At 55.0% G+C, this 27,482-nt stretch overlaps 2 protein-coding genes across 9 annotated transcripts in view; one reads left to right on the plus strand and one right to left on the minus strand.

Annotated features, from left to right (window-relative positions):
• Positions 1-22,668, plus strand: part of LDLRAD2 (low density lipoprotein receptor class A domain containing 2) — a 40,223-nt gene extending 17,555 nt beyond the window's left edge. Inside the window, exons 2-5 of one of the 3 annotated variants that reach the window (XM_054009331.1) lie at positions 16,525-17,031; positions 18,927-19,076; positions 19,349-19,489; positions 22,068-22,668. In XM_054009331.1, the coding sequence (XP_053865306.1) occupies positions 16,525-17,031; positions 18,927-19,076; positions 19,349-19,489; positions 22,068-22,483 (1,214 nt within the window). In that variant the 3' untranslated portion in view covers positions 22,484-22,668. Of the gene's footprint in view, positions 1-16,524; positions 17,032-18,926; positions 19,077-19,348; positions 19,490-21,903 lie in introns of all 3 variants that reach the window. The other 2 variants (XM_054009333.1, XM_054009332.1) reach the window with 2 other exon arrangements.
• Positions 22,669-23,990: 1,322 nt separating this feature from the next.
• The window catches only part of HSPG2 (heparan sulfate proteoglycan 2), a 182,875-nt gene continuing 179,383 nt past the window's right edge, over positions 23,991-27,482 (minus strand). For all 6 annotated transcript variants that reach the window (XM_054009502.1, XM_054009501.1, XM_054009500.1 and 3 more), the window contains 3 exons: positions 27,398-27,481; positions 26,967-27,070; positions 23,991-25,872 (listed from right to left, as the gene is read on the minus strand). In XM_054009502.1, the coding sequence (XP_053865477.1) occupies positions 25,700-25,872; positions 26,967-27,070; positions 27,398-27,481 (361 nt within the window). In that variant the 3' untranslated portion in view covers positions 23,991-25,699. The remainder of the gene's footprint in view (positions 25,873-26,966; positions 27,071-27,397; position 27,482) is intronic.

The following is a 27,482-nucleotide window of genomic DNA, read 5'->3' on the forward strand; positions in this document are numbered from 1 at the left end:
AGGGCTGGGGGTGTGGGCTGGGGTCGTGGGGGTGCTCACGCAGGAGGCTGGAGGGGGTATGTCCCGATTCCAGCCCCTTCCCCAAGGCTCCAACCACGCCTCTTCTCCTCCTCCCTGGAGCGGTGAGCGTGCTGTGGCTCCGCTCTTCCCCCTCCCTCCTGCCAACAGCTGATCGGGGGCCTGGGGGGGGGGAGGGAACGTAGCACGCTGGGGGAAGAGGCGGGGGAGGAGCTTGGCTGCCGGCAGAGCCTGCCCTGCTGCAGCAGGAGCCGGCAGCACTAAGCTTCTGCCCCCACGGCGGGGGGGGGGGGGAGGTGGAGACGAGCGGGCCTGGTCGGGGCCCCTTTGGACCATGGGCCCGGCGCCATAGTACCAGTGGCGCTATGGTAAATCTGGTACTGGCTCCGCAGCCCACCTCGCCCCTCCCCACGGTCAGCCCCAGCCCCCACGTGGCCACAGGCGCACACGGCCCCACAGGAGCTGGGGATGCTCTTCCCACGGCTTGCTTTTTGGCACTCCCAAATCTTGGCACCCTATGCAGCTGCCTAGTTGGCCTAGTGGTTACACTGGCCCTGCCTGAATTGGAACCTGCCCCACAAATGCCACCTCTGATGCTTGAGCCCTTGTAGAATGGGCTGTCAGCGGAGGAACTGGGACCTTTGCCAGGTCATATCGTGTATGGATACAGGAAGTGATCCACAATGAAATTCTCTGGACTGAGACTGGGCGGCCTATAATTCTGTCTGCAATGGCTACTAAAAGCTGAGTGCATGTCTCAAAAGGTTGAATTCTTTTTATGTAAAAGACTAGTGCACACTTAATATCCCGTGAGTGGAGTCTCTGTTCCTCCCTGTTAGCACGTGGTTTCAGATAGAAGACTGGTAGGAAGATAACCTGGTTACGATGGAATTGTGAGACCACCTTTGGTAGGAAGGCCGGGTGCAGCCATAGCTGAAACTTGTCATTGAAGAAGACCATGTACAGTGATTCTGAAGTAAGAGCTTTGATCTCTGAGACCCTTCTAGCAGAAGTAATGGTGCCCAGGAAGGCCACCTTCCAGGATAGGTAGAGCTGAGAGCATGTTGCAAGCGGTTCAAATGCGGATCCTCTGGCGTTGTCTTCCTTGGCATCAGGGATGACTTTCGGTGCCAGGAGTCCTGGAACATAGAAGCAGAGTCCTTCCTCAGCACCGGAGAAGCAGAACAGCGCTGCACCTCCCTTAGAAATGCTGGGGTGCTTGGTGCCGGGTCAGTGTGACTCAGCTCTGAAGGAGGACAAAGCGCTGCCTTCATAAGGAGGAACTTCAGTCTGGTATCCCTGTCCTTCTTTGTTTGGGGCCTGAAGCCCTTGCAAATCCTGCAATACTCCTGCATGTGGGCCTCCCTCGGACACTTGAGGCAGCTGGATTGTGGGTCACTAACCGGCATCGGCTTATGGCACAACACACGTCTTAAACCCCAGGGATCGAGGCATACCCCGGCACCAGGTTCGGGCTAACCCTGCTGTGACCCGAGGTGCCCACACTGAAAATGCCCAGGGCAGGGCAGGCTGCAGAAGGAGAGCAGGTTCCCCCAGAACTGGGGGTTAACACGGCAGTTAGATGCCCCAACCAGGCACAAACTGTGCTCCTGATTCCCCACATTGGTTATCAAGAAGCTAAACAATAGAAATCATCCAGCCCCCTTTATTGCATTCCAGCTCTCTGGCTCCCGATCAACAAATAGATCCAGTCAGGTGAGGAGTTATTTAAAAAATTCTGCTCACTATTGTGACGGGGCAAGGCCAGATGGCTATAGAAAAGTAATGGGAGATAGATATATTAGCCCCAGGTTAAACAAATCCCTGGTACCAGAATAAGTAAATGGCAGCTGCTCCAGGTCAATGAAGGCACCTGGGGCCAATTAAGATCTTTCCAGAAGGCAGTGGAGATTGCTAGGTTGATTGGGACACCTGAAGCCAGTCAGGGGCTGCCTGAAACTAGTTAAAAAGCCTCCCAGTCACTCAGGTGAGTGCATGTGCCAGGAGCTGAGAAGTTGTGCTGTTGGAGAGACTGAGCTGTATACACCATACTAGGTAGAAGGAAGGAGGCCCTGAGGTAAGGGTGAAGTGGAGCTTGAGGAAGTGGGGGCTGCAGTGGGGAAGTAGCCCAGGGAATTGTACATGTCCTGTTCCTAAAAGGTCAGCTACCATAGCTGATACTATTAGGGTCCCTGGGCTGGAGACCGGAGTAGAGGGCAGGCCCAGGCTCCCCCCTTTGCCCCCTGATTAATGACTGGGAGACAACAGAGACTGTGCAAGGGAGGGTTGCTTCTCCTCACCTCCCTTGCTAGCTTATGATGAAAATGGCTCATTAGACTGTGACCCTTGTCTCTAGAGAGAGACGGGTTAAGGGGAGGGTCACAATGAGCCTCTGAGGCTAGCGAAATCCGTCAGAAAACGCAGGACCCACAAAGACAAGGACAGAGCTTTGTCACACTCTATAAAATATTCTTCTGATCCCCAAAGGCCAGCCACGTTACCAGGTCAATATTAGTTTGGATCTTACCTGAAATATCATGTTGCCAGCCAATCCTTTAGTAACTAAAACTAAAGGTTTATTAGAAAAGAAAAGAATGAGAAGAGAGTTGTTAAATGGTCAAAGCCATCAGATACATACGTAAGACTTCAGAGTCCATATATCAGGATCTTAGCAGCATTGGTGAGTTTGCTAGCTTGAAAGACCCTCTGGAACACATCCACAGCTTGGATGGGTCTATCAGTCCTGTTTTCAGAGCTTCGGTTTGTAGAGAAGTTACTTCAGAGGTAAGAAGCCGGATTGAAGACAAAATAGAGAAGATGCATCTTTTCTATCCTTTGCCATGTGGCTTGTACGTCCTCTGTCCCAAACACAAGCTCACAGCACATGGGCCTGGAAAAACACTTGGAGTCCCCTGTCCACAGGCATGACCCTAGGTGTCCTGCTGACTCACAGTTGTAGCCCCTGGCTTCTCTCAATGGGTTCATTGTACGGCTGATTGCCCTTGACAGGCCATCAAGCAGGCTGGATAGTGGTGATGCCAATCTGGAGTGTCACTCAGAAACACAGCACAAGTTTGATATACAAATATACCACACATTTATAACTCGCACTACGAAGATGATACAAACTTGATTATCATATTTAACCAATCATAACTTTTCCACTAATACCTTACATGGCATATTTTGTAAGATTCAATGCAATATTGTAATATTGGTATCAATCATATTCTAAATGGTCACCCATATGCCGTACAGCATCACACCCATTAAGCGGGGTCAGCTAACTAACTTACTAACTAACTAACTGAAACTTAAACACTACAAAAAGAATTATGTACAGTAAATAAGCAAAGTTCACTAAGAAATACTTGTGGAAAAACTCAGGGACAACAGCAGTTCCAGCGACTATCACAGGCAGTAAGAAGTAACTGAGGGAGTGGCAAGGTGGCAGGATCCTTTATACCAACACCATGAGGATGCAACTCCTGGGGGCACCAGAGCCAACCCAATGGATACCACTGAGGGAAAAACTTTCCAGTGGTGGTGCTCCGGGCAAACACACACCTACATTGGAATGGACATGAGCAACACATCTTCAAGAAGAACTCAAGGATCTCAATGTGGAGGAGGCTTGGAATTTCTTTAAGTCCAACTATCTGAAGCCTGCAGCTCAAGCAAGGAGGAAAAATCCCTAAGGAAAGTTTGCAGCCCAAACTGGATGAGCAAGCATCTCAAAAAGAACAGGAGTACTTGTGGCACCTTAGAGACTAACAAATTTATTTGAGCATAAGCTTCGTGGGCTACAGCCCACTTCATCGGAACACACTTTCCATTCTATGCATCCAATGAAGTGGGCTGTAGCCCACGAAAGCTTATGCTCAAATAAATTCTCTAAGGTGCCACAAGTACTCCTGTTCTTTTTGCAGATACAGACTAACACGGCTGCTACTCTGAAACATCTCAAACAGGTGATTAAGAGAAAGTAGAATGCCTGAAAGGAATGGAAGATGGGATGGATCAGCAAGGAAAGCTACCTCTTGGAGGTCAGAGAATGTAGGAATAAAGTGAGAACTGCCAAAAGCTAAGCAGAGTTGGACCTTGCAATGGAAATTAAAACCAATAGTAAAAAGTTCTACAGTCATATCAATAACATGAAAACAAGGAAAGAAGAAATGGGACCACAAGCACTGAGGATGGGGTGGAGATTAAAGATAATCTAGGCCTGGCCCAATGCCTAAACAAATATTTTGTCTCAGTTTATAATAAGGCAAATGAGGAGCTTGGGGGCAGTGGATGGGTGGCTAATGGGAATGAGGATATGGAAGTAGAAATTACACATCCAAGGTGGAAGTCAAACTCAAACAGCTTAATGGGACTAAATCGCGGGCCCAGATAATCTCCATCCAAGAACATTAAAGAAACTGGCACATGAAATTGCAAGCCCAATAGCAAGGGCTTTTAATAAATCCATAAACTTGGGACTCTGACTCTCTGACTGGATGTGGTGGGGTGTGCATACCCAACACTAGACAGGAAAGGCTTAATCCCACACTATGGGCAGACCCTGCTGGGCTTGCTCCAACTGCTGTGCTAGTATAAAGGAGAGTAGCCAAGCTCCGGCTGGGTTGACTGCCAAGAAGGAAGGTGCTCGGTGGAGGCTCTAGCCCAGGAGTCATTACAGCTCTTGCCTGTGAGAGCTGGAGACCTGTTGCCTACAGTTAACTGGCTGGAGTCAGAGTCTCAGGGAGTCGCATGCGCTGAGGAGCCCAGAGACCATGATACCATCTGGACTGAAGCTTCAGAAAGCCCGGTAGGAAGTGACCCAGGAGGTGGAGTGAGTGGTATCTCCCACCTGTGTAAGGTCAGCATGTTGCGGGTGGATTCCCTGCTGACCCAGTGGCGGACCATTCTGCCACTGTTAGGGCCCTGGGTCAGGACCCGGTGGAGTTGGGTGGGCCTGGTCCCCCTATCCCGACCCTACCCCCCCTTTAGTGGCAGCCCCTGGATTTTGCCATTAGGCTGTGCTGCCCTGCACTCAAGGGCTGCTGTATTGACTGTAGTCATTAGGCTACGCTACCCTGCACTCAAGGGCCGCTCTATTGACTCTTGCCACTAGACCAGGCCGCCCTGCACTCAAGGGCCGCTCTATTGACTCTGGCAACTAGGACATGCAGCCCTACACTTGAGGGTCAATATATTGACTCCGGCCAGTAGGCCACATGGCCCTGTGCTTGTGGGCGGCCATACTCTCTTGGGCCATTAGGCCACATAGCCCAAACCCAAGAGCTGCCGCTTTGACTCTGGCCATTGGGCAACACTGTTGGGAGGCCAAGAACAGTCCAGTAGACTGTAACCGTGGTGTCAGCACAACCATGACCTACTGGAGAATTGCAAATTTAGTTTCTATATTTAAGAGAAGGAAAAAAAGTGACCCATTAGTTTGACCTCAGTTGTATGCAAAGTCTTGGAACAAAGTCTGAAAGAGAGCGTGGTTAAGGACATAGAGGTAAATGGTAACTGGGATAAATTACAACATGGTTTTATGATCGATAGATCATGCCAGACCAGCCTGACCTTTCTTTGAGAAGATAACTGATTTTGTAGACAAAGAGAAACATTTGATACAGTTCCACATGGGACATTACTAGTGAAATTGCAGAAGATGGGGTAGTTTGTTATTGTAGGGTTGCTGCTGCTGAGTTCCAGGCTGTGCATGCTCTTTTGTTATCACTGAGTTGGTCATGAGCACTGGAAGGGGCACGCTGATTTGTTATTGTAGGGTTGATCATATATGAACAAGTTAAAAATATTTTTAAATGGTGAAAAATACACCCTCAGCAGCATGTGGTGCAGAGCCTGCCTGCTCCTGGGGAGCAGAGTATGACTAATGCTGGGATGGAATTATTTCCAAAGGGGACTTATTTTAATTGGCAAAGCTCTACTGCTTTTACTCAGAAAGGAAAGTGACACCATTGTTATTTTTTAAAATTTGCTTGCTGGGAAAACAGGACTGGAGGAGTGAGGCCCTCTGCAGAGTCTGGGAACAATGTAAATACACAAGTTGTGTGTGCACTCAGATTCCAACCTTATGGGCCTCCTAGGAACTCCTGTGTTAAACGTCTGTGAGCTTTCTAGGTCTCCATGGGGAGGGGCAGTGGGGGAGGAGGGTCAAAGGCTTGCAGAGATGCACTGTGCAAGAGAGGTTGCTCAGAACCACACACAGACTTAACTGATTGTGGGCAAGTGAAGCCAGATCTCCAGCAAAGGCAATGAGCGAGATGCAGATGTCACTGGGTGAGGTTCTTTGAAAAATCCATGGCTCTGTGAAGTGGCAGGGGAGGGATCACTAAAGCTACTCTAATTCAAGCCATTGAGATACCTCTTATCATGTTCTTCGGAACCAGATGTGGGCTGGGCACAGAGCATGCTTATACCCCAGCTGTGTTCGTCGTTAGAGCCTTTAACGCTCGCCAGGTACTGCTAAGTTTAGCTTAAATAAAGTATGTCTCACACAGTGCCACCTAGTGGCTGAATAGTGTGATACAGTTTAGCGTCCAATCACATCTCCCCCTGTAAAAAGAACAGGAGTACTTGTGGCACCTTAGAGACTAACAAATTTATTAGAGCATAAGCTTTCGTGGACTACAGCCCACTTCTTCGGATGCATATAGAATGGAACATATATTGAGGAGATATATATACACACATACTGAGAGCATAAACAGGTGGGAGTTGTCTTACCAACTCTGAGAGGCCAATTAATTAAGAGAAAAAAAACTTTTGAAGTGATAATCAAGCTAGCCCAGTACAGACAGTTTGATAATAAGTGTGAGAATACTTACAAGGGGAGATAGAGTCAATGTTTGTAATGGCTCAGCCATTCCCAGTCCTTATTCAAAGTACTCCTGTTCTTCTTTTTGTTACTCTGAAACCTATCTCCCCCTGTAAGTTCTACATTCCTACCAGCTACAGTATTATTTACACTGTCGCGCTGTCTTTGATGTTCAGTACGGATCAGCGTCTCTGAATTGTATTGGTTTCTAATTACACAACCGGAATGCATAACGACTTGGTCATCTGGCTGTCCATTAGTTGCAATAACTGGCTATGTTGGAATCCTTGAGTCCTCGTCTACTTGTTCTGCATCTACCAGCTGTAGAGTTTGCTTTGTTGATTGTTCTTTGAGGAACAAACTGCATATGTTGATGGTTTGAACGCTACATTGTCAGCTCGTGTCAGCACTTGTGATCTGGGTGCTGAATTATTTTTCTTCACGACAGCTGGAGTTGTCCATTCTTTTTCTGTATCCAATTTAATATGAACATGGTCACCACATTTTAGACCTGGCTGTTCTCTGAGTGATATCTGTTGTAAAAATGTTCTTTAGCTCTTTTATCCTATTTGGCTCCTCTCTTCATGTCTGGCCACTTTGGAGCTAGATTCTTTTCCAAAGTTGGAACAGTAATTCGGAGTTGTCTTCCCATCAGAAGTCATGTTGGACTATATCCAGTAGCTGCTCTTGGCATTGATCTGTAACTCAGAGGAACAAGGATTGGATCTTCCTGCTGTAGGATTTTCTTGGCTGTCTGTACATCTCTCTCAGCCTCTCCATTCGCTTGTGGGTAATGTGGGCAGCTAATAATATGATCAAAATTATATTTCATTTGGAATGACATAAATTCTGCTGCTGTGAATTGTGGTTCATTGTCCATCACTAGTTGTTCTGGAATCCCAAAGTGAGCAAAAGTGCACTTCAGTTTCTCGATGACATTGTTATGTCTTTCAAGTACATTATTTCTATATTCCTGGAAAAATAGTCCACAATGACCAGATAGTGATGTCCTCTGAATGTGCATAAGTCTGCAGCTAGTCTCTTTTCTGACATTGGTCTATATGCGCCTTGACGTAATTTTCGAGTTCAGGGGAGTTGAGAACAATGCTGGGCTTCTGACAGAGTGTCTGCTATTACCAGATTTTTTTCTGGAATGTATTTAACAATTTAGGTTAAATTGCATTAACCTTAGCAATATAGGTTGACAGAAGAGCCAACTTTCTAATGTGCTGGGGGGTGCTTGGCCCCGCCTCCACTCCACCCCTTCCCTCAACCCTCACCCTGCCTCTTCCCACCCTATTCCACCCCCTCCCCCAAGCACACCTAGCACTCGCTCCTCGCCCATCCCTCCCAGCACCTCCTACATGCTACAGAACAGCTATTCCATGGCAGGCAGGAGGGGCTGGGAGGGAGGGGGAAGCGATGATTGGTGGGGCCGCTGATGGGCGAGAGTAGGGTGACCAGATCACAGAGGCGAAATATCGGGATGCGGGGGGGGGAGCCAAAAAATAAAAAAGCTGGTGGGGAGGGGGGAAAAAAAAAAAAAAGCACGAGCAAGTAGGAAGCGCCTAGGCTGGTGCTGGCCACACGCAGATGTAAACAGCGGCTCCCGGGACGCAACAACCCCCGCCCGGAGCCTGAAGACTGACACCCCGAGGCCACGGAGATGGGCACGGACAGGGGGAGCGCCCCCGCCAAGTCCCTGCGCAGAGACTGGCCTGGGCTGGCCGCGGGCGCGCCAGCGTGGGGCAGCCCCTTCCCTGGCGGGCTCCAGCTCCCCGCGGGCCCAGGAGTGCGAAGCTGTAGCGACCTTCACGCCACTGGGCTACACCCCGCTGGAGAAGCGGGACCTTGCCGCGGCCCCCAGGCCGGGACTCGCCCAAGCATCACGGGACGGGATCTCCTCACCTAGGGTCGCACACCCAGCCAGGCACGCATTGCTCCCCCCGCCCTGCTCCCCGGAGGCAGACAGACTCACAGATTCTAATTATCCCCAGCACCATGGCAGAGCCGCAGCCCGACCGGCCCTTCCAGCCGCTCCTCCGCCTCTCCCTCGCCGCATGTCAGGCAGAGGCATGTTGCCTGCCCAGAACTGGGCCCCGAGATAGCAAACAGGGTTCGTTGCCTGGTGGGCTTGGCACCAATAACGACACTGAGGGGAGAAAGCAAGCCAAGTTTATTTCAGAGCTCTGAAATGGCACTAGGAGACCAGCATGTCTCAAATCAAGTGCAACAAATACAAACAAATTTTCCCTTTTCTATTCCAAGCAGTTTGTGTGTAAGCCTTTGTTCTGTTCCTCCCTCTTACCCCTCCCTCCCCTCCCTCCTGTAGCAGTTACAATTCGAAAAGTTCCCATTCCTCTGCTTATCTCTCGGCCTTGCAAGGCCTGGTTACAGCAGCTGCCTGCTAGAAAAGCTGACTTCCATTTCTGCTTCAGCATGTCAGCCGTTAGCATAGAAGTAGGTGAGAGTTCACAAGATGGAGTTCTGTGGCTCAGGTAGGCCCAGAGCAGAAGAGCTTCATCGGCACTTTTGGCCTTCCACTCCCCTGGGTTACCTGGTAGCTATGCCTAGTGACACCAACGGGCATGTGCCTGGCACCCGGCGCCAACTACACCCCTCCGGGGCCGGGGCGCATGTGGCGAAGGTGAAGCCCCGAGGAACCAGAGTCCCCACGCGGGCAGCTGCTGCCCCTCTACTCCTACCCATGGGCGCGTAGGGAGCCGGTTCCCCAGGCCGGACCCGGGGCTGCCCCCATGCATGTACCGCCCCGCCCTCCTGCCTGCACTCGGGCCAGGGCCAGGCCAGACTCACCCCGCCGTCCCCGGGCCTCCTCCCTCCAGCGCTTGCCTGGGAGGGAGGAGGAATGCGGCGTGCTTCGGAAAGAGGCGGGGATTTGGGGAGGGAGCCAATGGGGCAGTGAGGGGGTGGGGCCAGGGTGGGGATTTGGGGAGCTATCCAATGGGGGAAAGAGGGGGTGGAGTTGTGGTGAGGGAGGGGCCGCGAGTCGGAGCGGAGGGCAAAAATTGCTTGTTTGTCCAGTGTCCCAACCAATGTTTGGTCGGGACGCGGGACAAACGAGCAAATATCGGGACAGTCCTGATAAAATCGGGACGTCTAGTCACCCTAGGCGGGAGGCACTGAAGGGAAGGGGGGAAGATGGCTGCCAGTGGGTGCTAAGCACCTACCATTTTTTCCCCATGGGTGCTCCACAGAGTGGGCGCCTATGCAGGTTGGCATCTCATTGGTGCTTGATCCATATCTTTTCCATTTATGAGGGTTACAGGTGGTTTATGTTATCAGTGTAAATGAATCCAGTCCACATAGCTATCTATAACAATTCTCACATGGACATATGCTTGCCAGGCACTCCTTGTTCATACTGTTTTTCTGCTTCTGTAAGTGTGCGAGAGCAAAATGCACTAGTTTCCACTCAGAGCCTGTTGTTAAAACAATACACCACTAGGCCACAGGTGCTTGCATCTGCACTGACCAGGGTGGGTTTGTTCACATCGTAGTTGAGAACTAGAGCTGTTGAGATTATTTCTTTTCCCTTTTTGAACGCAATTTCTTGGTTTGGCCCCATAGCCAAGATGTCTTGAACTTGAACAGTTTGTTCAGTGATTTTTGTCACTGAAGAAAGTTCTTATAGATATTGGCCAACATACTGTACCATCCCCAATATACGTCTCAGTTTTGGTACATTGATTGTTATATTCAATTCTAGAATTGCTTTTACTTTCTCAGGGCTAGGACTGATTCCATCTTTCTTTGTTTCAAAAACTTCTTTGGGTTAGGTGGAAGATGCATTTTTCCTTCTTAGCTTCAGTCCAGACTGCCTGATAAGGCGTAGGACTTCACTTCCATGGAAGTTCCACTTATCAGAGTCTTATGGATTCTCTTATTGCTTTGATAGGTGAGTGTTCAGTTAGTGGTGACCTAAGTTCTGGGTTTATTTGTTTTTATGACATCTTACATGAAAAATGAGTCCAATCCTGGATTTGCAAATGCATTCTCCTGTCTTGGAAGTGTAGTTGTTGTTGAGGGGAAGTTTTGAGGTGTTGGCCTAATGACGTGTTCTCTTCCCCTGCAAAGACCTCACACACCACTCCTCAAATGTGGACATGGCCTCATAGCACAGACCTCTCCCTCTGGGTCTGTCCAGTGCAACCAGTTTCCAGGTTTTAATGTCTATCTTGCATGCTTTGAGGTTGGCCTTCAAGGTGTCTTTGTATATGAGGATGGGTTGAGCCTTACAGCAGGTTCCTGCCTCAGCTGGCTGGAGAGCACTGCTTTCGGTATATGGGAAACCTCCATGCACACCTCGTGTCCAACCCAGCAAAGCTGAGTGCTGATTAGCATTCTCTTGATGGCAGGGATTCAGCACCTCTCAGTGGCCTCTGTGCTGAGATCCTGTCCTGCCACTAGGTGGCTCTTAGGCAGAGTAGTGGAAGCTCTTCAGCTGTTTGATGTGGCGTCGGTGGAATGTCCGTGTGTTGCCCCAGGGAAGAGTGAGGTGAGTACAACAGAGTGGTAGGTTTTTTATCTTGGTTCTGAGGCAGACTCCAGGCTCCCTTTGGAGTTCATGGGTGAGCCTGCCAAATGCCAAGCTGGCCTTTGCCAGGTGCTGAGTGATCTTGCTGGAAAGCATACTACCCAGGCCGCAGAATTGCCTGATTGAGCTGAGGGGTGTGTTGTCAGTTGTGAGGATGGGATCAAGGTGCGGGTGCTCTGGTGCTGGCTGGTGCATGACCTCTGCCTTTGTCAGGCTGATTGTGAAACCGAAGCATTTTGAGGCATAGGCAGAGTGGTTCACAATAAGCTGAATGTCCTCGAGTGCATGTGCAGTGAGAGCCCAGTTGTCAGCAAACAGGAGATCTCTTAGTAGCTGTTCAATGACCTTGGTGCAGGCCCTGAGTCGCTGTAGATTGACTAGACCCCCATCCAATATAAACCAGAGGTCTAAGCCTCTGTCAAAGTCCTGGAATGTGATCAAGAGCATGGCTGAAAAGACAGTGCCAAGGAGGGCTGGAGCCATTACACATCCTTGTTTGGTACCGTTGGTCAGTGATTCTCAATCAGGGGTACGCAGAGGTCTTCCAGGGGGACATCAGCTCATCTAGAGATTTGCCTAGTTTTACAACAGGCTACATAAAAAGCACTAGTGAAGTCAGTACAAACTAAAATTCCATAAATCTATACTGCTCTATATACTATACACTGAAATATAAGTACAATATTTATATTCCAGTTGATTTATTTTATAATTACATGGTAGAAATGAGAAAGGAAGCCATTTGTCAGTAACAGTGTGCTGTGACACTTGTATTTTTATGTCTGGTTTTGTAAGCAAGTAGTTTTTAGGTGAGGTGAAACATGGCATAGGTAAGACAAATCCAACTCCGACAGGGGGGCAGTCGTCTGGACAGGTTGAGAGCCACTGCCATTGGTGACAGGGAAGGCTTCTGATGAGTCATAGATCATAAAAGATCAGGGTTGGAAGGGACCTCAAGAGGTTCTTGTCCAATCCCCAGACAGATTTTTACCCCAGTTCCCTAAATGGACCCCTTAAACCCAGGGTTGTGAATTCAATCCTTAGCAGGCCAATGCTCAAACCACTGAGCTATCCCTGCCCATTATGCCATCATGAAGTGAGTGGATGACAGCAATCATCTTCTCTGGGCAGCCAAAATTATTAAGGCGTTTCCACAGGGCCTCGCAATTCACTGTGCCAAAGGCTTTGGTCAGGCCAACAAACACCACATACAGATCCTTGTTCTGTTCACCAGCCTTCTCTGCCAAACTCATGTCCATGGTGCCATGGCCAGGCCGAAAGCCACACTGTGACTCTGGATTCACTGAATCCACTAAGTGAGAGATGAGCCTGCTGAGGACTGCAAGGATCTTCCCATTATAGACAGTCGTGTGATTCCATGATGGTTCTCACAGCAAGGTATGCGTCCCTTCCTCTTGTACAGCTGGACTATGAAGGCATCCTTGTATTCCTGGGGCACAGTGTCCTGTTCCCATATAGTCTTGAAAAAGCTGGTGAGTTTTCTGACCAGGTGAACACCTCCACATTTGTACACATTAAGTGGAATGCAACCAGGGGCAGAGACTTGGCCCTGGACAGCTGCTTGATGGCCTTAGTAACCTTGCCTAAAGCAGGGTCCACGCACAACCCCTCCAGGACAGGACACTGCGGGAGTGAGTCGATGGCTCCATTGGACATAGTGGACTGACGGATCAGGAGAGGACCAGAGTGTCTGCCCAGCTTTTGTCTGTGAGGAGCCAGTTACCATCTGCTGTGAGGACAGGATATCAGAATATCGTCCATGGAAACTACAACTCCATTTGTGTTAGTTAGCAATTCTGCCATTGGTTTTTGGAAAATTTCAGGTGCACTGGCAATTCCAAAAGGTGATCTTTGAAAGCAAAATCTCCCAAAGGGTCTGATAAATGTAGTCAGTTGAGCACTTTCTTTGGCTAACGGAATTTGCCAGAATCCACTCGAGGCATCCAGCTTGGAGAACACTGCAGCTCCTTTCACTTTGGGGAGGAAGTCAACCAGTGGCAGGAGGGTAGACCCCGGCCCCGCACCCAGCCTGTACGCACCCCACATTAAAGCACTGCCTCCCCCGTCGGCAGCCCTGCTGGTAGGATCCATACTGGCAGGGCCACCAACAGGGAGGCATGGGGGGAGCGCAGCAACGTTAAAGCGCTGCCGTGGCAAAGGACCCTGCAGCTTTTTAACATCCCTGCCCCTTTTGCCCCCACCCCGGCCACTGTCAGGTTGGGGGGAGGGGAGGCAAAGGGAGCAGCTGCCGCAGGGCCAGTGATTTAAAAGGGCCTGGGCTGCGGACGCTGCTGCTGCTACCGGGCCCTTTAAATTAGGGCTTTGGAGCTGTGCTCCAGCTCCGCTCCAGCTCCAAGTAAAAACCTGCAGCTCCACTGCTCCGGAGCTGCTCCGGGCTCCAGCTCTGGGCTCCGCTCCAAAGCCCTGCTTTAAATCACCACTGGAGCCCCGGGTGGTGCGGGCTGGTGCGGGCCAGGCAGCCCCGGCCCTGTATCGGTAAGTGTCCGAAGTTACTTTCACCCCTCACTATATGGTTCAGCATTGCCTCTTAAGGTCATTTGCATTGGATCTTCTTTCAGACATATCACCAAATATTCCACCGTTCTCACTAGGCCCATCACGGCTGTCCCGCTGTGGCTGGGAAGGCTGTTGGTCTGTGTCCTTGGATCACATACACTCTGAACACACAGCTCTTGTCTTTGTAAGTTGTTCGGTGATGAGCTGGCCCATGCAGCTCAGAATCCCTCCAGGGCTAGTCAGAGCTGTGACAGGTAAATTCAGCTCTGGGAGGGGTTGAAGGCAATTGCTGATGAGATGATGTCAGCTCTGAGTCAGTTTTAAAGTCAATAGTCTCACCAACGGAATAGTCCATTTCACTCTCCAGGCACGTTCTGTGTCATCACAAGTGATAGATCCCAGAACAACGGCTCGTCTTGATTGTCTGTAATATGAGTCAACTCCCTGACTGCTTTGGTGCAGCAAACAGCCACAAAATGTCCATGTTTCATGGACATATTACACCATGCGCCTCTGGCTGGACATGAATCATCTCTTGGGACACGACTTTTTCCACACCTTGGGCACTAGGCTGGAATTTGTCCCTCTTAGCCTAGGAGTTCTCTCTCCTGGCCTCTGGGGTTTATGATAACACCCAAGTGTCTGTTTGCAGCTTCTAAGCTAGTTTCAAGTTTTTCAAGTTGCTCCTTCCATTTGGCCTGTTGTTTGACTAATTCTGACTGCTTCGCTCTCTGTATAGCTGTGGCTGGGGTTAAATCTCTTCAGCTGGAGCTGCTGTGAAAGGCTTTTATCTGTTAACCCAATAACCAGCCTGACTCTGATGTTTTCCTGTTTTGCATTCCCCAAATCTCAGGTTTCAGCCAATGTATTCAGAGCTCTTAAAAAACAGTCAACATTTTCCCCTGGTTTTTGAATTCTCTGGTGAAAACATGCTCTTTCATAAACTACATGTCTCTGAGGTATAAAATATGCATCAAACATAGCCAAAACCTGTTCATAGTCCTCCTTTGTGACTGTGTCTTCAGTAAAGTCAATAGATTTAAAGATATTCTCTGCCTGTTTCCCCATGGCATAAATTCGAGATGATACCTGAATATCTCCAGTTTCTTTGTGGAGTTGTGTTTTTTTTTTTTTTTTTTTCCCAGTTCAAAATCTTGCAAATTACTGCTTCCAGTCTGTGTATTGGGAAGGTTTGTCAAAGCTGTAGTTCTCTGGGGTCTCCTCCCTGCTACCCCTTCTCCCTGACTGGAGGGTTGGGCAGCAGCAGGCATGACTGGTGCAGGTTGTTGTGGACAACAGCTTCCACCAGCCCCTCAAGCCTGGTGCCCCCCAGACGGAGCAGGGCCAGGGTCTCAGCTGGCAGTGAAATCACTGCCCGAGCCCCAGTGCCAACAACCCCGCCTGAGATTTGTGGTCTGCCAGTCCCCTGCTCTCAGCTGGCCCAGCCCCCAGCAGCCCTGGGATTATCCCCCCAGACAGACTTCATCCTGGGAGCCATGGTGACCTTGGGGGGCTGTTACCCCTCTGCAGGGGTGTGCCTTGCAAGCTGACATGCTGCCATGTCGCTGGGGGCGGTGTTGCAGGGTATTGCCTCTCCATAGCCCCTGCGACCGGCTGTCCCATCCGCCCATGGCCTCCAGCCAGGCCACGGTTACGCTCAGCCCTTTTGGATGAACCAGAGCTTAATTCAGCAGTGCCATGACATTGCCCCAGGTCCAGCCCCTTAGTCCTTCTGTCCCCTGTGTCTGGGGCCTCCACGCAACCTCCTTGGTGAGCCTAGGGACCCAGTCCCTGCCTCCACCCTGGATCCAGCCCAGGCACCCTGCAGCAAGTGGGTTTTCTGCCTCATCAACCCACTTCCTTCTTCCCTCCGCTACTTCCTGCACCAGCCCGTGCTGGGGCCAGGCTCGTGGGGGCTGGAACAGTTTTTATAGTGTTGAGGGGGTGCTGAGAGACTTTGAACCAAACTGTAAACGATGGAAACCACTTCAAGCCGGGGGTGCGGCAGCCCCCCCAGTCCCTCCTAGTTCCAGCACCTATGGCCACAGCAAAGCATGAAAACCAAATTAATGGCAATAGAGCCCAGCACCATGCCTCCTGTCCCACCAGAGACCCGGCCATCGTACTGCACCCACTGTGCACAGGAGCCTGACAGCAGCTAGGCTCCCCACTGGGAGCTGAGGGGTAGAGGCCTGATGCTCTCCCAGGGCTGGGTCCTCTGAGCTGGGCTTCTCCCTGGTGAAGCCGCTCCTCCAAACCTGGCATCAGTCATAGGTGCGCGGGGCAGGGCTGCCTGGGTCCACAGCTGCTCTTTAACCCTTCCTGCCTGCTGTGGGGTTTGTGGATCGTGGCAATCGGGGTCAGAGGAGCAACCCTGGAAGGCGGCGTCTGTGTCCCCAGAGCAGGCTGCAGCTGTCCGAGCTGGTGCGCGTTGTTAGAGCAGCTGGGCGCTAGGCGGGACGAGCCTGCTCCCACCCCAGGGCTGTTGGCATTCTTTGCCGTCTCCCAAGGCAGGGACAGAGGCAGTGGGATTCAGGGGCTCGGATGGTGACTCTCTTTCTCTCTCTCCCCACCCCAGTTAACCTGGTGGATTTTTGTGGGCAGACCATCAGAGACGACGGGCTGATTATCAATTCGCACAGGGACTCCCGGCGCTACTACTTCGTGGCTACGGGGACGGACTGCTCCCTCACCATGCAGGCCGCGTCGCCCAAAGACAAAGTCCAGTTCCAGTTCCGCTTCTTCTTGGTGTACAGCCTGCTGCGCCTGGCCCCCAGTGGCGGGCCCCCGTCCAACACCACCCGAGCGCCTCTGCCCCCAGAGACCGCCCGGCCCAGCCAAAGGGGGCCTGGGCAGCCCTCATCCGGTGGAGACTGGGAGCTTCAGGACCCCTGTAATGCTGGATCGTATGTGCAATTCTATGATGGCAGAGGTCGCGCCGCCGAGCCTCTGGGGTTCCCGCTGTGTGGGAAGAGCATCCCTAGGCCCATCCTGTCCACCGGGAACTACTTGACCCTGCGCTTGGTGACACGGGGGCAGCAGCCCCGGGTGGATTTCGTGGGCGATTTTACATCCTTCCGTCTGGGTGAGGGGCAACGCCTGCAGGGGGCACAAGCCAAAGGACCTTGACAGACTGCCCAGCTCCAACCACAGTGTCTAGCCCAAAGAGCAGCTGCCCAGCCCCCCACCACACCTGCATAGGGGCCCTTGCCAGCTGTGCCCTGGGGCCTGGTCACTGGCCATCACAGGGACAGGGCACATGTGGCAAAAGGCTTCAGTGGCGGAAATAAACTGAGTATTTGTGCTACCTGCTGAATCTCCGCCAGGCTTCACAGGAGCCTTGTCCCGGGGTGGCTGGATCAGGTGCAGGTGGGGGGCAGAGGCAGGGCTGGCACATGAATGCCCAGGGGGTGCAGATTCAAAAGGCCACATGACGGGCAGTGGGGGCGGGGGTGGATCAGGAGTGACATGGACTTGGCAGCAAGCGCGTGTGATAGTGCATCCCGAACACTCATCAGAGCACAGGGAAAATGCACCTATTTGCCAGGGACACCACAGTCACCTGGAACACAGACTGTCGTGTGCCTATGCCCCACACGGACAGCTGCACGTATATTCCTGGACATACACCGTCTCACACAGGCTGCGCGCACACACACACACGCATACCACATCTCACACAAGGCTGCACATATGCCTACACACACACAAGGCTGCACATGAACAGCTGCACACACACACACCTGCGCGCGCACACCCACAATCTCACACAAGGTTGCACGTCCTCTCACATGCAACCTCAAGCTCTCTCTCTCACCCTCCCGGCCCCCGCCGCCGCCGCAGAGCCGAGCCCACTGTGGCCAGTCTAGTTCAGGTCTTCAGGTCGTGCCGACTGTCTCAGCTCTGAGACATAGGGTTCCTGGCCCTGAAAAGAGCCCTTTAGCCAGGGTGCACTCATGGCCCTGCTGAGATCAGTGGCGACCTGTCCCTGACCCCAGTGAGCTGGGTGTTGGTGGCGTTAATGCCTGGCTCCGCTCTCAGTGGTCACCGCCAGGTTCCACAGCCAGTGGGTTCCAAGAGAAACCATAGGCCATTCTCCCTGGTCAGATACCCCTGCTGCTCTGATGCCTTCCCCGCCACGACTGGAGAGGCCATCTCCTCTCCAGAGCAGTGGGTGCTGCCATGTCCTTTAGCCTCTTGGCATGGCTGGCCCTGCAGGCTCACCTGTGGCTAGTGGGGCGTTAACGTCCTGCTTGCAGGGCCCAGCTTGCAGAGATCCTGGGTCTGAAACTCTGCGGCATGGCTAAGGTTGCCAGGCGCCCAGTTTTCGACTGGAACGCCCTGTTGAAAAGGGACCCTGGCGGCTCCAGTCAGCACCACTGACCAGGCCGCTAAAAGTCCAGTCGGTGCAGCGGGGCTAAGGCAGGCTCCAGGCCTGACCTGGCTCTGCGTGGCTGTCGAAAGCTGCTGGCATGTCCGGCTCCTAGGCACTGGGGTGACCAGGGGGCTCTGTGTGCTGCCCCTGCCCCAAGTGCCGGCTCTGCAGCTCCCATTGGCCAGGAACCGCGGCCAATGGGAGCTGCAGGGGAGGTGCCTGCAGGCGCAGGCAGTACACGGAGACCCCTGGCCCCTTTACTTAGGAGCCGGACATGCCGACTTCTTCTGAGAGCTGCCTGAGGTAAGTGCCGCCCAGCTGCCCCACCCCCAAACCTCCTCCCGAGCCTCACCCCCCTGCCCCAGCTCAGAATCCCTCCTGCACCCAAACTCTCTCCCGGAGCCCGCAGCTCAAGCTCTTGCCCCAGCCCTGAGCCATCTCCTGTACCCTAAACTCCTCATCCCTCGGAGCCTGGATGCTTGATCACATTCCCCTCTCGGCCATTGAGTCACGTACCCATGCCAGTGCGTGAAACTAGCTGCCCCCAGGGGTGTGCGACGCACCAGGAGCTGCCATGCTGTCAGCACTGGCCATGTCCATTTCAGGCTTCAACATGTCCGAGTGCAGCGAGGAGCCGTACTTCCAGTGCCGGAACAGCAAGTGCATCCCCATGAGCCTGGTGTGTGACCGGATGGGCATCGATAACTGCGGGGATGGCTCGGACCAGGCAGCCCACCCCCCTGCCAAGTGCAGAGGTCAGTGTGGGTGGGGAGAACCCAGGGCAGGGCAGGCAGGGGTGGGATAGAGGGAGTGCCCCAGAAAGCAGATAATGGATAAGAGGGCTGGAAAATATGGGCCTGATCCTGCCTGGTGCACTCGGGAGCACAGGGGAGTGTTCTGGATGGGAGGACAGGGGAGCTCAGGGCTGCTCCACTCCAAGGGCTTTCCTGGCCTGGGGGCTCTTTGCTGGGCTGACGCCTGCACCGGCAGTTGGTGCAATTACACCCCCTTCCCCTCCCGCATGCAGGCCGCCCTCCCACATCAGCATTTCTCCAGCCTGCGAGCAGCCCTGCAGCCCACGTCACCCCCTGCATGGCAGCCTGTGGCGGGGCAGAGAAGAGCCAGCCCTTGGCCCCAGACACCGCGCCTCAGGACGAGCCTGCAGCAGGTACCTACGTCCAAGTGCAAAGTCCTGGGCCTGGCCTAGAAATGTGCTCAGTGCCTGGCATTGTTAATGGCTGGGGGCAGGGCTGGGCCGTTCCCCATGGTACAGACGGGGACTGGGGCATGGCCAGGGTCTGGGACCTGCCCACGCATAGGCGCTGACATCTTTTTGCCGGTGGGTGCTCCGCTCTGCCTCCTCCTCCCCCCACCCCATGTGATCGGGGAAGAGGCTGAGTGGGGGGCAGGACCTTAGGGTGGGGGGGGAGGCCAAGCCGGGGCAGGGCAGAGTGCGTGCAGAGCAGGGGCGGGAGCACGGTTCAAGCACCATAGCCCACAAAAGGTCCTGCGGGTGCTGAGAACCCCCTAGTTATTTTTGGTGGGTGCTTGAGCCCCAGAGCACCCATGGAGTTGGTACCTATGCACCCAAGGTCACACGGGGGTAGGGTGACCAGATGTCCCTATTTTATAGGGGCTTTTTCTTATATAGGCACCTATTATCCCCCACCCCCGTCCCGATTTTTTACACTTGCTGTCTGGTCATCCTATACAGGGAGGGACTTGAACCAGGTCCCAGCTCAGTACCCTAACCACTGGACCAGCCTTCCCTGCGACATGCCCTGGGGGGAGCCCAAACCTTCTGATCTACCCAGCACTTTGCAAAAGGATTGACAGATGTGTGGGTACGTGCGTGTGTGCAATGAGAGCTATGTGTGTGTTATAACAGACATGTGTGATGACGTGTGTGTAATGACAGGTGGCTGTGCATGTGTGCAATGAGATACATGTGAGCGTGTTATGACACGTGCACCTGTGTAATGATGGATGTATGTGTCAGTGTGCAATGACAGATGTGTGTGAAGGTGCAATGACACACATGTGCAATGACAAACGTGTGCATGTGCAGTGAGACTGTGTCTTGACGTGTGTGCGTGTGCATGGAGATGTGTCTAATGACAGATGTGTGTGCTCGTGTGTGATGACGTGTGCATGTGTATAATGACAGGCAGGTGGGTGTGTATGTGTGCAATGATTCATGTGCGTGCATCTATAATGACAGGTGTGTGTGTATGTGTGATGTGTGCGCATGTAATGACAGGTGTTTGTGGGTGTGTGTGAAGGTGGTTGTGTGTAATGACAAGTGGGTGCACGTGAGCAATGACAGATGTGTACATATGCCTGTTATTGCACAGACACATTGCACGTATGTACATATGCAATAACAATGTGAGCGCATGTGCAATGACAGTGTGTACTTGTGTGATGACACTTGTGCTCATAGGCAATGACAGATGGGTTTGTGTGCAATAGCAAATATCTGGTTGCGTGTGTGCATGTCCAATGATAGTTGGATGTGTGTGTGATGACGTGCGTGGGTGCTTGCACAGACAGGTGGGTGCATGTGCATGTGTGTGTATGACAGGTGTATGCACATGTGTAATGACAGACGTGTGTGTGTGTGTGTCTATATGCAATGACGTGTATGTAATGACAGATATTTGCAATGACATGCATGTGTATGCAATAACAGGTGTGTGTGTGTACATGTGTAATGACAAACATCTGACGTGTAATGACAGGTGTGTGTAATGACAGACGTGTATGTGCATGTGTGCGATGACACATGTGCATGGGTGTATAATGGCAGGTAGTTGCATGTTTACATGTGTGCATATGCAATAACAGCTGTGTGTGTACGTATGCAATGATATTTGTGCAATGACACGTGGGTGCGTGTGCGCAATGACAGGTGTGCATGCAGGAATGTGCAACAACAGGTGGGTGCAAGTGTAGGCAATAGCGGAGGTGCATGTGTACTTGTGCTATGAGATATGTGCCGGCGTGTGCAATGAGAGGTGGCTGCATTTGTAATAACAGGTTGGTGCGTGTGGCTGCAATGACACATGTACGCATGTGCTATGACAGGTTGCTGTGTGTGTGATGACAGGCATGTGTATGTGTGCTCTAGGAGCAGCCCCTCGGCAGGGGAGTGGGAGATCAGTTGGTGTCTCTCACTGACCCCTGCTGGTCAGTGAGAGACTGGGCCCTGCAACGGGAGCCTGCGTCATTCCGCTGCCAACACCCCCCCCCCCCCTACAGTGACCCTCCAGGGGCCAGCGCCTGGGACCCTGATAGCGTTACCAGCTGTCCCCTGGGGCCTGCGTCCACCCTGTTCCCTGGTGTCCCGTGCCCCCATGCAGTGCAGCTGGCTTAGCGCCACATTGCAGGAGCAGGGTGGCAGCAACTCAGGCCTTGTGGCCCCATGGCCGTGGCACTGAGGGCTTGGCCCACCCTGTGGCAGGGCAGGCGTGCCAGAGTGGTCTGCTTTTGGCTCCAGCACGTAGAGGGCAGAGCGGAGCTGGGGAGCAGAAGGGAGGCACCTGGCACTCACTGGCCCCAGCCCTTTTCCTTCCTCTCCAGGTGAGAGGAGCTCATGCTCCCTGCTGGCCCTCTACCTCCTCCTGGGGCTGGGCGTGGGCTCAGCCCTCCTGCTCTGGTGCTGCTGGTCCCCTGGTTGGTTTGTCTGGAGACTCGGGGCCTGCCGGTTCCTGCCTGGCTGCAACTCTTTGTGGGCCTCGTGCCAGCTCTGCCCCCACAGCTGTGCCCACAGGAACCATGGCTGTTCCAGCAAAGTCACGCCGCAGCACAGCGCCGACCTGCCCATCTGAGGTCAGCTATGCCATCCTCGCCCTGGCCGGAGGAGCAGGGATCCGACCTTTCCTGTCTGTGCTGCAGAGATTCTCTCCGCTGGCTTGGGTCCTCGCAGGACGGGCTGCGGATACGAGCTGGGGGGGTGGGGTGGGAAGAGGACGGGGCAGCTCCCAATACCTCCTCTGCTCACTCCCATAGACAGGCCAGGCCCCATGCGCTCCTCCCATGGATCGGCTCAACTGCATGCCCCCCACCGGCAACAGCCTCCGAAACACAAGGGCCCAGAGGGCTGCTAGGGAGTCCTGGAGTTGCCCCAGTGAGCGATGCAGGTGGCGGAAGGAGCGAATGATTCACCGGCTTGAATGGGGATTTGCCCCTTGCCTCCAAGCACCGTGCTGCTGGGGGCAGGCTGAGTCCCTCTCAGCTCTCTGCGTGTGATTGTTGTCGTGACACCTGCTGCACCAAACACGTTGTCCCTCCATGAGACGTGAGCCCAGCAGGTTGTCCACAGCTAATAAAACAAGTCGGCCCTTTGCTTTGGAGCCTTGTCTGCCCAGCCCTGCAAGCGGGGAGGGATGGGTGGGCATCACTAGTGCTGCCTAGTCATGCTACTGCAAGAGCTTTGGGGGTGACCAGGCCTGGCCCTTTCCTGGGGCACTGCGCCCCCTTTGTCATATGCAGCTGCTTTGGGGCGCCTTCTTTTGCAGGTGCCCAGTCTGTGTCGAGGGCCAGATTTGGGAGCAGCTCCAAGCCCCCAAACTCCTCTGCAACCCCGGGAGCTGCTGGCACTCAGCCCCACTGGAAACCAGGCCCAGGCAGCTCCCAACCTCAGGACAGCTGACACCAATGGCCACTACTGCCCTCTGCAGCCTGCCTGACCTGGCTGAGGCGGGGAAGCCAGGCACCAGTCTGGGCCTGTCACTCTGGGGCACTCCCATCCCTGAGACGGTTCAGGCTGAGCGGAGCAGGCTCGGGGCCTTTTCAGGGAGAATCCAACACCAGCTATGGACCGCAATGACTGGGCCCCTCCAGCCTGCCCCAGGGACAGTTCTGCCAGCGGCCAGGCCCCTGCCCCTCTTGCCTTGCCACCAAGCTGGTGCGATGCAGTGCCCCTGCCCCCGGCGGGTCGAGGCAGAGCAATGGGGGTTCCGCACGATTTATTTAGGAACAGTGACCAGCCCCCATCTTCTGCAAAAGGGGCCCTGGGGCTTTCCCCCAGCTCCTGCACAACCACCACCAGCTCCGTCTAGCTGCAGCTGGGCTCCCCCACGTAGGCTTCGGGATGGGGGCAAGCAGGACTGGCAGGTCCAGCAGGGGCCATGATCCCATGTCCCAAGCCAGGGGTTGGCTGCTCGTGGGGCCTGCATCACAGACAGATTCCCCGCCAGGGGTCTTCGCTGGCCAGGAGAGCAGAGCGCAGGGAGGGTGTGGGGACACAGGGCGTCAGCAGTCAGGCCCTCCAGGATGGGGAAACACCCCCGCAGGTCAGGCCCAGACTCCTGCCAGAGGTCCTGGGATCTGGGCAGGGGCTGCAGGTGCCTGGGGGCTGCCAGGAGGGCAGGCCAGATCCTCCTGATCCCAAGGGCCTGGAGCTCACAGCTGATTTGGGGGCTGGTAAGCCCCCCGGTGAGAAAGTAGCTGCTCCCCCCCGTTCCCCAGCACCCTGGGGTGCCAGAGACACTAATCTGCCCTCACAGGGGCATGAGAGGGGTATGACCCCACCAGTGCCACAGGGGGCGGCTGGGTCGACCCCTGCAGGCTTGTGCCCTTCGAGCAGGGTCTGACTCTTGGCCCCGCTGGCAGGTGCCCGAGACAGACACATGGGGCGAGGCGCAGCTCACCCTCCAACAGACAGCTCAGGCATTATTTGTCGTTTAATAGGAATCCAGTGAAACAGCACAAGTCGGACGCGGTCTGGGGTCGGGTGCGTTAACAGGGCGCCATCTGAACGGCAGGAACACAAGCAGCCTGGCTCCCTGCTGTTCTCCGGGGTGGCAGCCGCCCTGGGCAGAAGGGCAATGCAAGGCAGCGGCAGCGGGAGCTGTGGCATGTGCTGGCGCCTCGCCCCGCCGCCGGACGTCACCCAGGCAGAGAGGTGACATTTGCTGGGCTCCATTAGAGGAGGTGCCCTTGGAGCTCTCGGTTCTGCTCAGGGAGCCGGTGGTGGGCTGGGGCAAAGGGCTGTTTGCAGTGGGCTGTTCTGCCTGGCCTGCCGCTGCCTAGGCCGAGTCGTCTCTGTCCCACCAAGTGACGGTGGTGGTGAAAAAGGAGCCGTGATGCTGGGCAGGCTCCAGCCAGTGCAGCTGGTGGTGCGATTCACAGGGCCCGGCCCTGGGCAAGTGCTTAGATCTGGACCTGGCAGAGCCGGCAAGAGCAGTGAGTGAAGATTGTCCTGGGAGCAGATGGCTCCAGAGCAGGGAACACCCCCCGCCAGGCAGGGAATGGGTGGGCAGCTTTTAAGGGTCTGCCCAATGGTTGTTGGATGAATAGGGGCAGCCCGGACCCCAGAGGGTCCTGCTGCTAGTAAGGCACTTGCGTCTGTCCGCCCATCTGACTGGGGAGGAATGATCTTTGGGGTGGGGGGGGGGTCTGCTGGCTGCCCACAGGAACACGTAGCAGCCTCTGGCCATGGGATGCTCCTGCCACCAGCACCTGGAGCGAGCCATGGGGCTGCCCTTATGTATGGGCTCCCGGGGCCTGCCCCTGTCCTCCTGCTCCACGGGCACGACCCTCCAGGTGATAATCTAGGGAGACAGCCCAGCTAGTGGCTTGGGGCAGCCGTGGTGCGGGTGCTGGAGCCTGGCTGAGGCAATGGGGATGGCTACAGTGTAAACAGACAGATCCTGGTGGGAACCCCTGCCCTGGCCTGCTGGCTCCTGTAGTGCTGGCCCATGAAATGGAGTGGGAGGGGTGACCAGGCTGGGAGCCCCCTGCCTGCCCCCTCACTGCTCCCGGAGAGAGGGGGCAGGCTCTCCTGTCTATTCCCCCTGAGCGGGGTGAGGCGTGCCACTGCAAGGCAGGCTGTGACTTTGATCCCACACTCCTAACTTTGGAGGATGAATGTGGATCCCGTCCCTCCCTAGAGGAGAAACGATGCCCCGTCTGCCCCTCTCCCCGGACCCCCTGTCCCTTGGCGGGCATGGGGCACAGCAGAGCCAGCTGGCACCCTCCTTCCCGCCCGGTTCGGGGGCACATGCTCTGAGCACTGAAGCCGGAAGGCAGAGGGGTGAGCTCCCCATCCTGTGGGGCCCTTGTGGGGCAGGACGTAGCGAGGGCCGGCACTGGGTTGGGCTCCCGGCTCTCTATGGCCCCGGGCCCAGTGCGGTTGGGTCGACTCCACCGTCTCAGTTCCGAAGGGTCCGCGTTCCCATGGGGCTGGCAGGAGGCGTGGCTGCCCCCCTGCTGCCACGCACCAATCACACAAACAAACCCATCCCCCACTGGTTTGGGGTAGCAGCGAAGCACCATTTTCCTCTGGGTTTCTTTAAAAAAATGAATCATCGTAATAATAAAACAGCCGACGTCCCACGATTGGCCTGCGGACGCGGGGCAGGCGGCGGCCAGCCTATGAGGGGCACTCTTGCATGTTAACTCCCGCCTCCGAGTGATGCTGCAAGTCAATGGGCTGCCGTGGCGGCTGGCCTGGCCGCTCGCTGCTCAGCACCAGGTTTTTAATGCACCCTGTGATTCCTGAGCGGAACTTGCCGGCGGTCAGGGCCTGGATGGCAGGAGCGCCTCCTGGGGGCAAGAGGAGAAACAGTCAGCTCCCAAAGGCAGCCCCATGCTCCGGTGTCCCTAGCGCTCCAACGGCCACAGCCGGGACTGGCTCACTCCACATGGCCCACTGCTCTTCACTGCCTCTGAGGCACCGGGCACTGCCAGCACGGCAGCTCGTAGGTCCCGTTCACATGGAGAGGTAGGGAAACCGAGTCACGGAGCGAGCTAAGGTCACACACACGGTGTGATGGACCCCCTCCCCTCCCCTGCTCCAATCACTAGAACCTTCCCTCCCTTCTTGGGTGGGGGGTTTATGGGAATTCCCCAAGTGACTATGATCCTCTCAGCTCATCCCAAAACCGGGAGTGTTGCTTCCTCCGCTCCCCAGCGCAGAATCGCACCAGGGTCCCATCCCGTGCAACACACCTGGGCTCTGCAGGACCCAGCAGAGCCCCGAGAGCCGGCCCCATCCCGCCACGGTTAGTGCCCGGCCCTGGGCCCCACAGAGCCCCGAGAGCCGGCCCCATCCCGCCACGGTTAGTGCCCGGCCCTGGGCCCCACAGAGCCCCGAGAGCCGGCCCCATTCCGCCACGGTTAGTGCCCGGCCCTGGGCCCCACAGAGCCCCGAGAGCCGGCCCCATCCCGCCACGGTTAGTGCCCGGCCCTGGGCCCCACAGAGCCCCGAGAGCCGGCCCCATCCCGCCACGGTTAGTGCCCGGCCCTGGGCCCCACAGAGCCCCGAGACCCGGCCCCATCCCGCCACGGTTAGTGCCCGGCCCTGGTCCCAGCAGAGCCTGGGAGCCGGCCCCATTCCGCCACGGTTAGTGTCCGGCCCTGGTCCCAGCAGAGCCTGGGAGCTGGGCCCATCCTGCCATGGGAAGTGCCCGGCCTGGGCCAGACCAGCCCCCATCGCTCCTAGTTCCGTTTCAGAAGCGGCGGTGCCGGCTCAGACAGGGCTCCTGGGCATTAGGTTCCTGGAGAGGAGGGTCCAGCTAGCAGGCAGGGGGCAGGGGAGAGCCCTAGTCCCCCCCACCACATACCCCCAGGTCTCCCAAGTCCCACACAGCCTGGGCGCCCGCGCCCCGCAGGTCCCCAGGGCGCCAGCCCAGCCTTACCTATGTACACGCTGCCTTGGGTGTTCACCATGACATTGCTGCCTGGCGACTCCCCACTCACCAGCTCCTCGCCGTCCACCTGAATGGAGCCCCGTCTGCCTTCCCTGCAGGGCACAGAGCTAGGCGTGAGCCAGATTTGTTCAAGGCTGGCTCCCATCCCAGCCGGGAGCGAGGGGGCAGGACGATCGACCATGGGGGAGCTGCGCCCACTGACACCGGTGACAAGCCCTGCTCCGCCCCTGGGCTCCCCGGCTCCAGGCTGCAGCCCGGCTCAGCCCCTCTGCAAGGGGAGCCTGGGGCTAAGGTCTTTGGCAGAATAGCTGGAGGGCTGCCTTGCAGTGGGATGGCTCCCTCCCCATCCCTTCCCAAGGGGCCGTGCGGGGGCTGTCTGGCTGCAGGACGGTGATGAGCTAAGCCCCGGGGCCCCTCACCGAATGGCTGTCACTCTGTGCCACTCTCCATCGTTGATGGGGTCCTCAGAGACGATGCTGGCTTCGCCGCTGCCCAGCTGGTAAC

This window comes from Malaclemys terrapin, chromosome 19, assembly GCF_027887155.1.
Source record: "Malaclemys terrapin pileata isolate rMalTer1 chromosome 19, rMalTer1.hap1, whole genome shotgun sequence".
NCBI lineage: Eukaryota > Metazoa > Chordata > Testudines > Emydidae > Malaclemys > Malaclemys terrapin.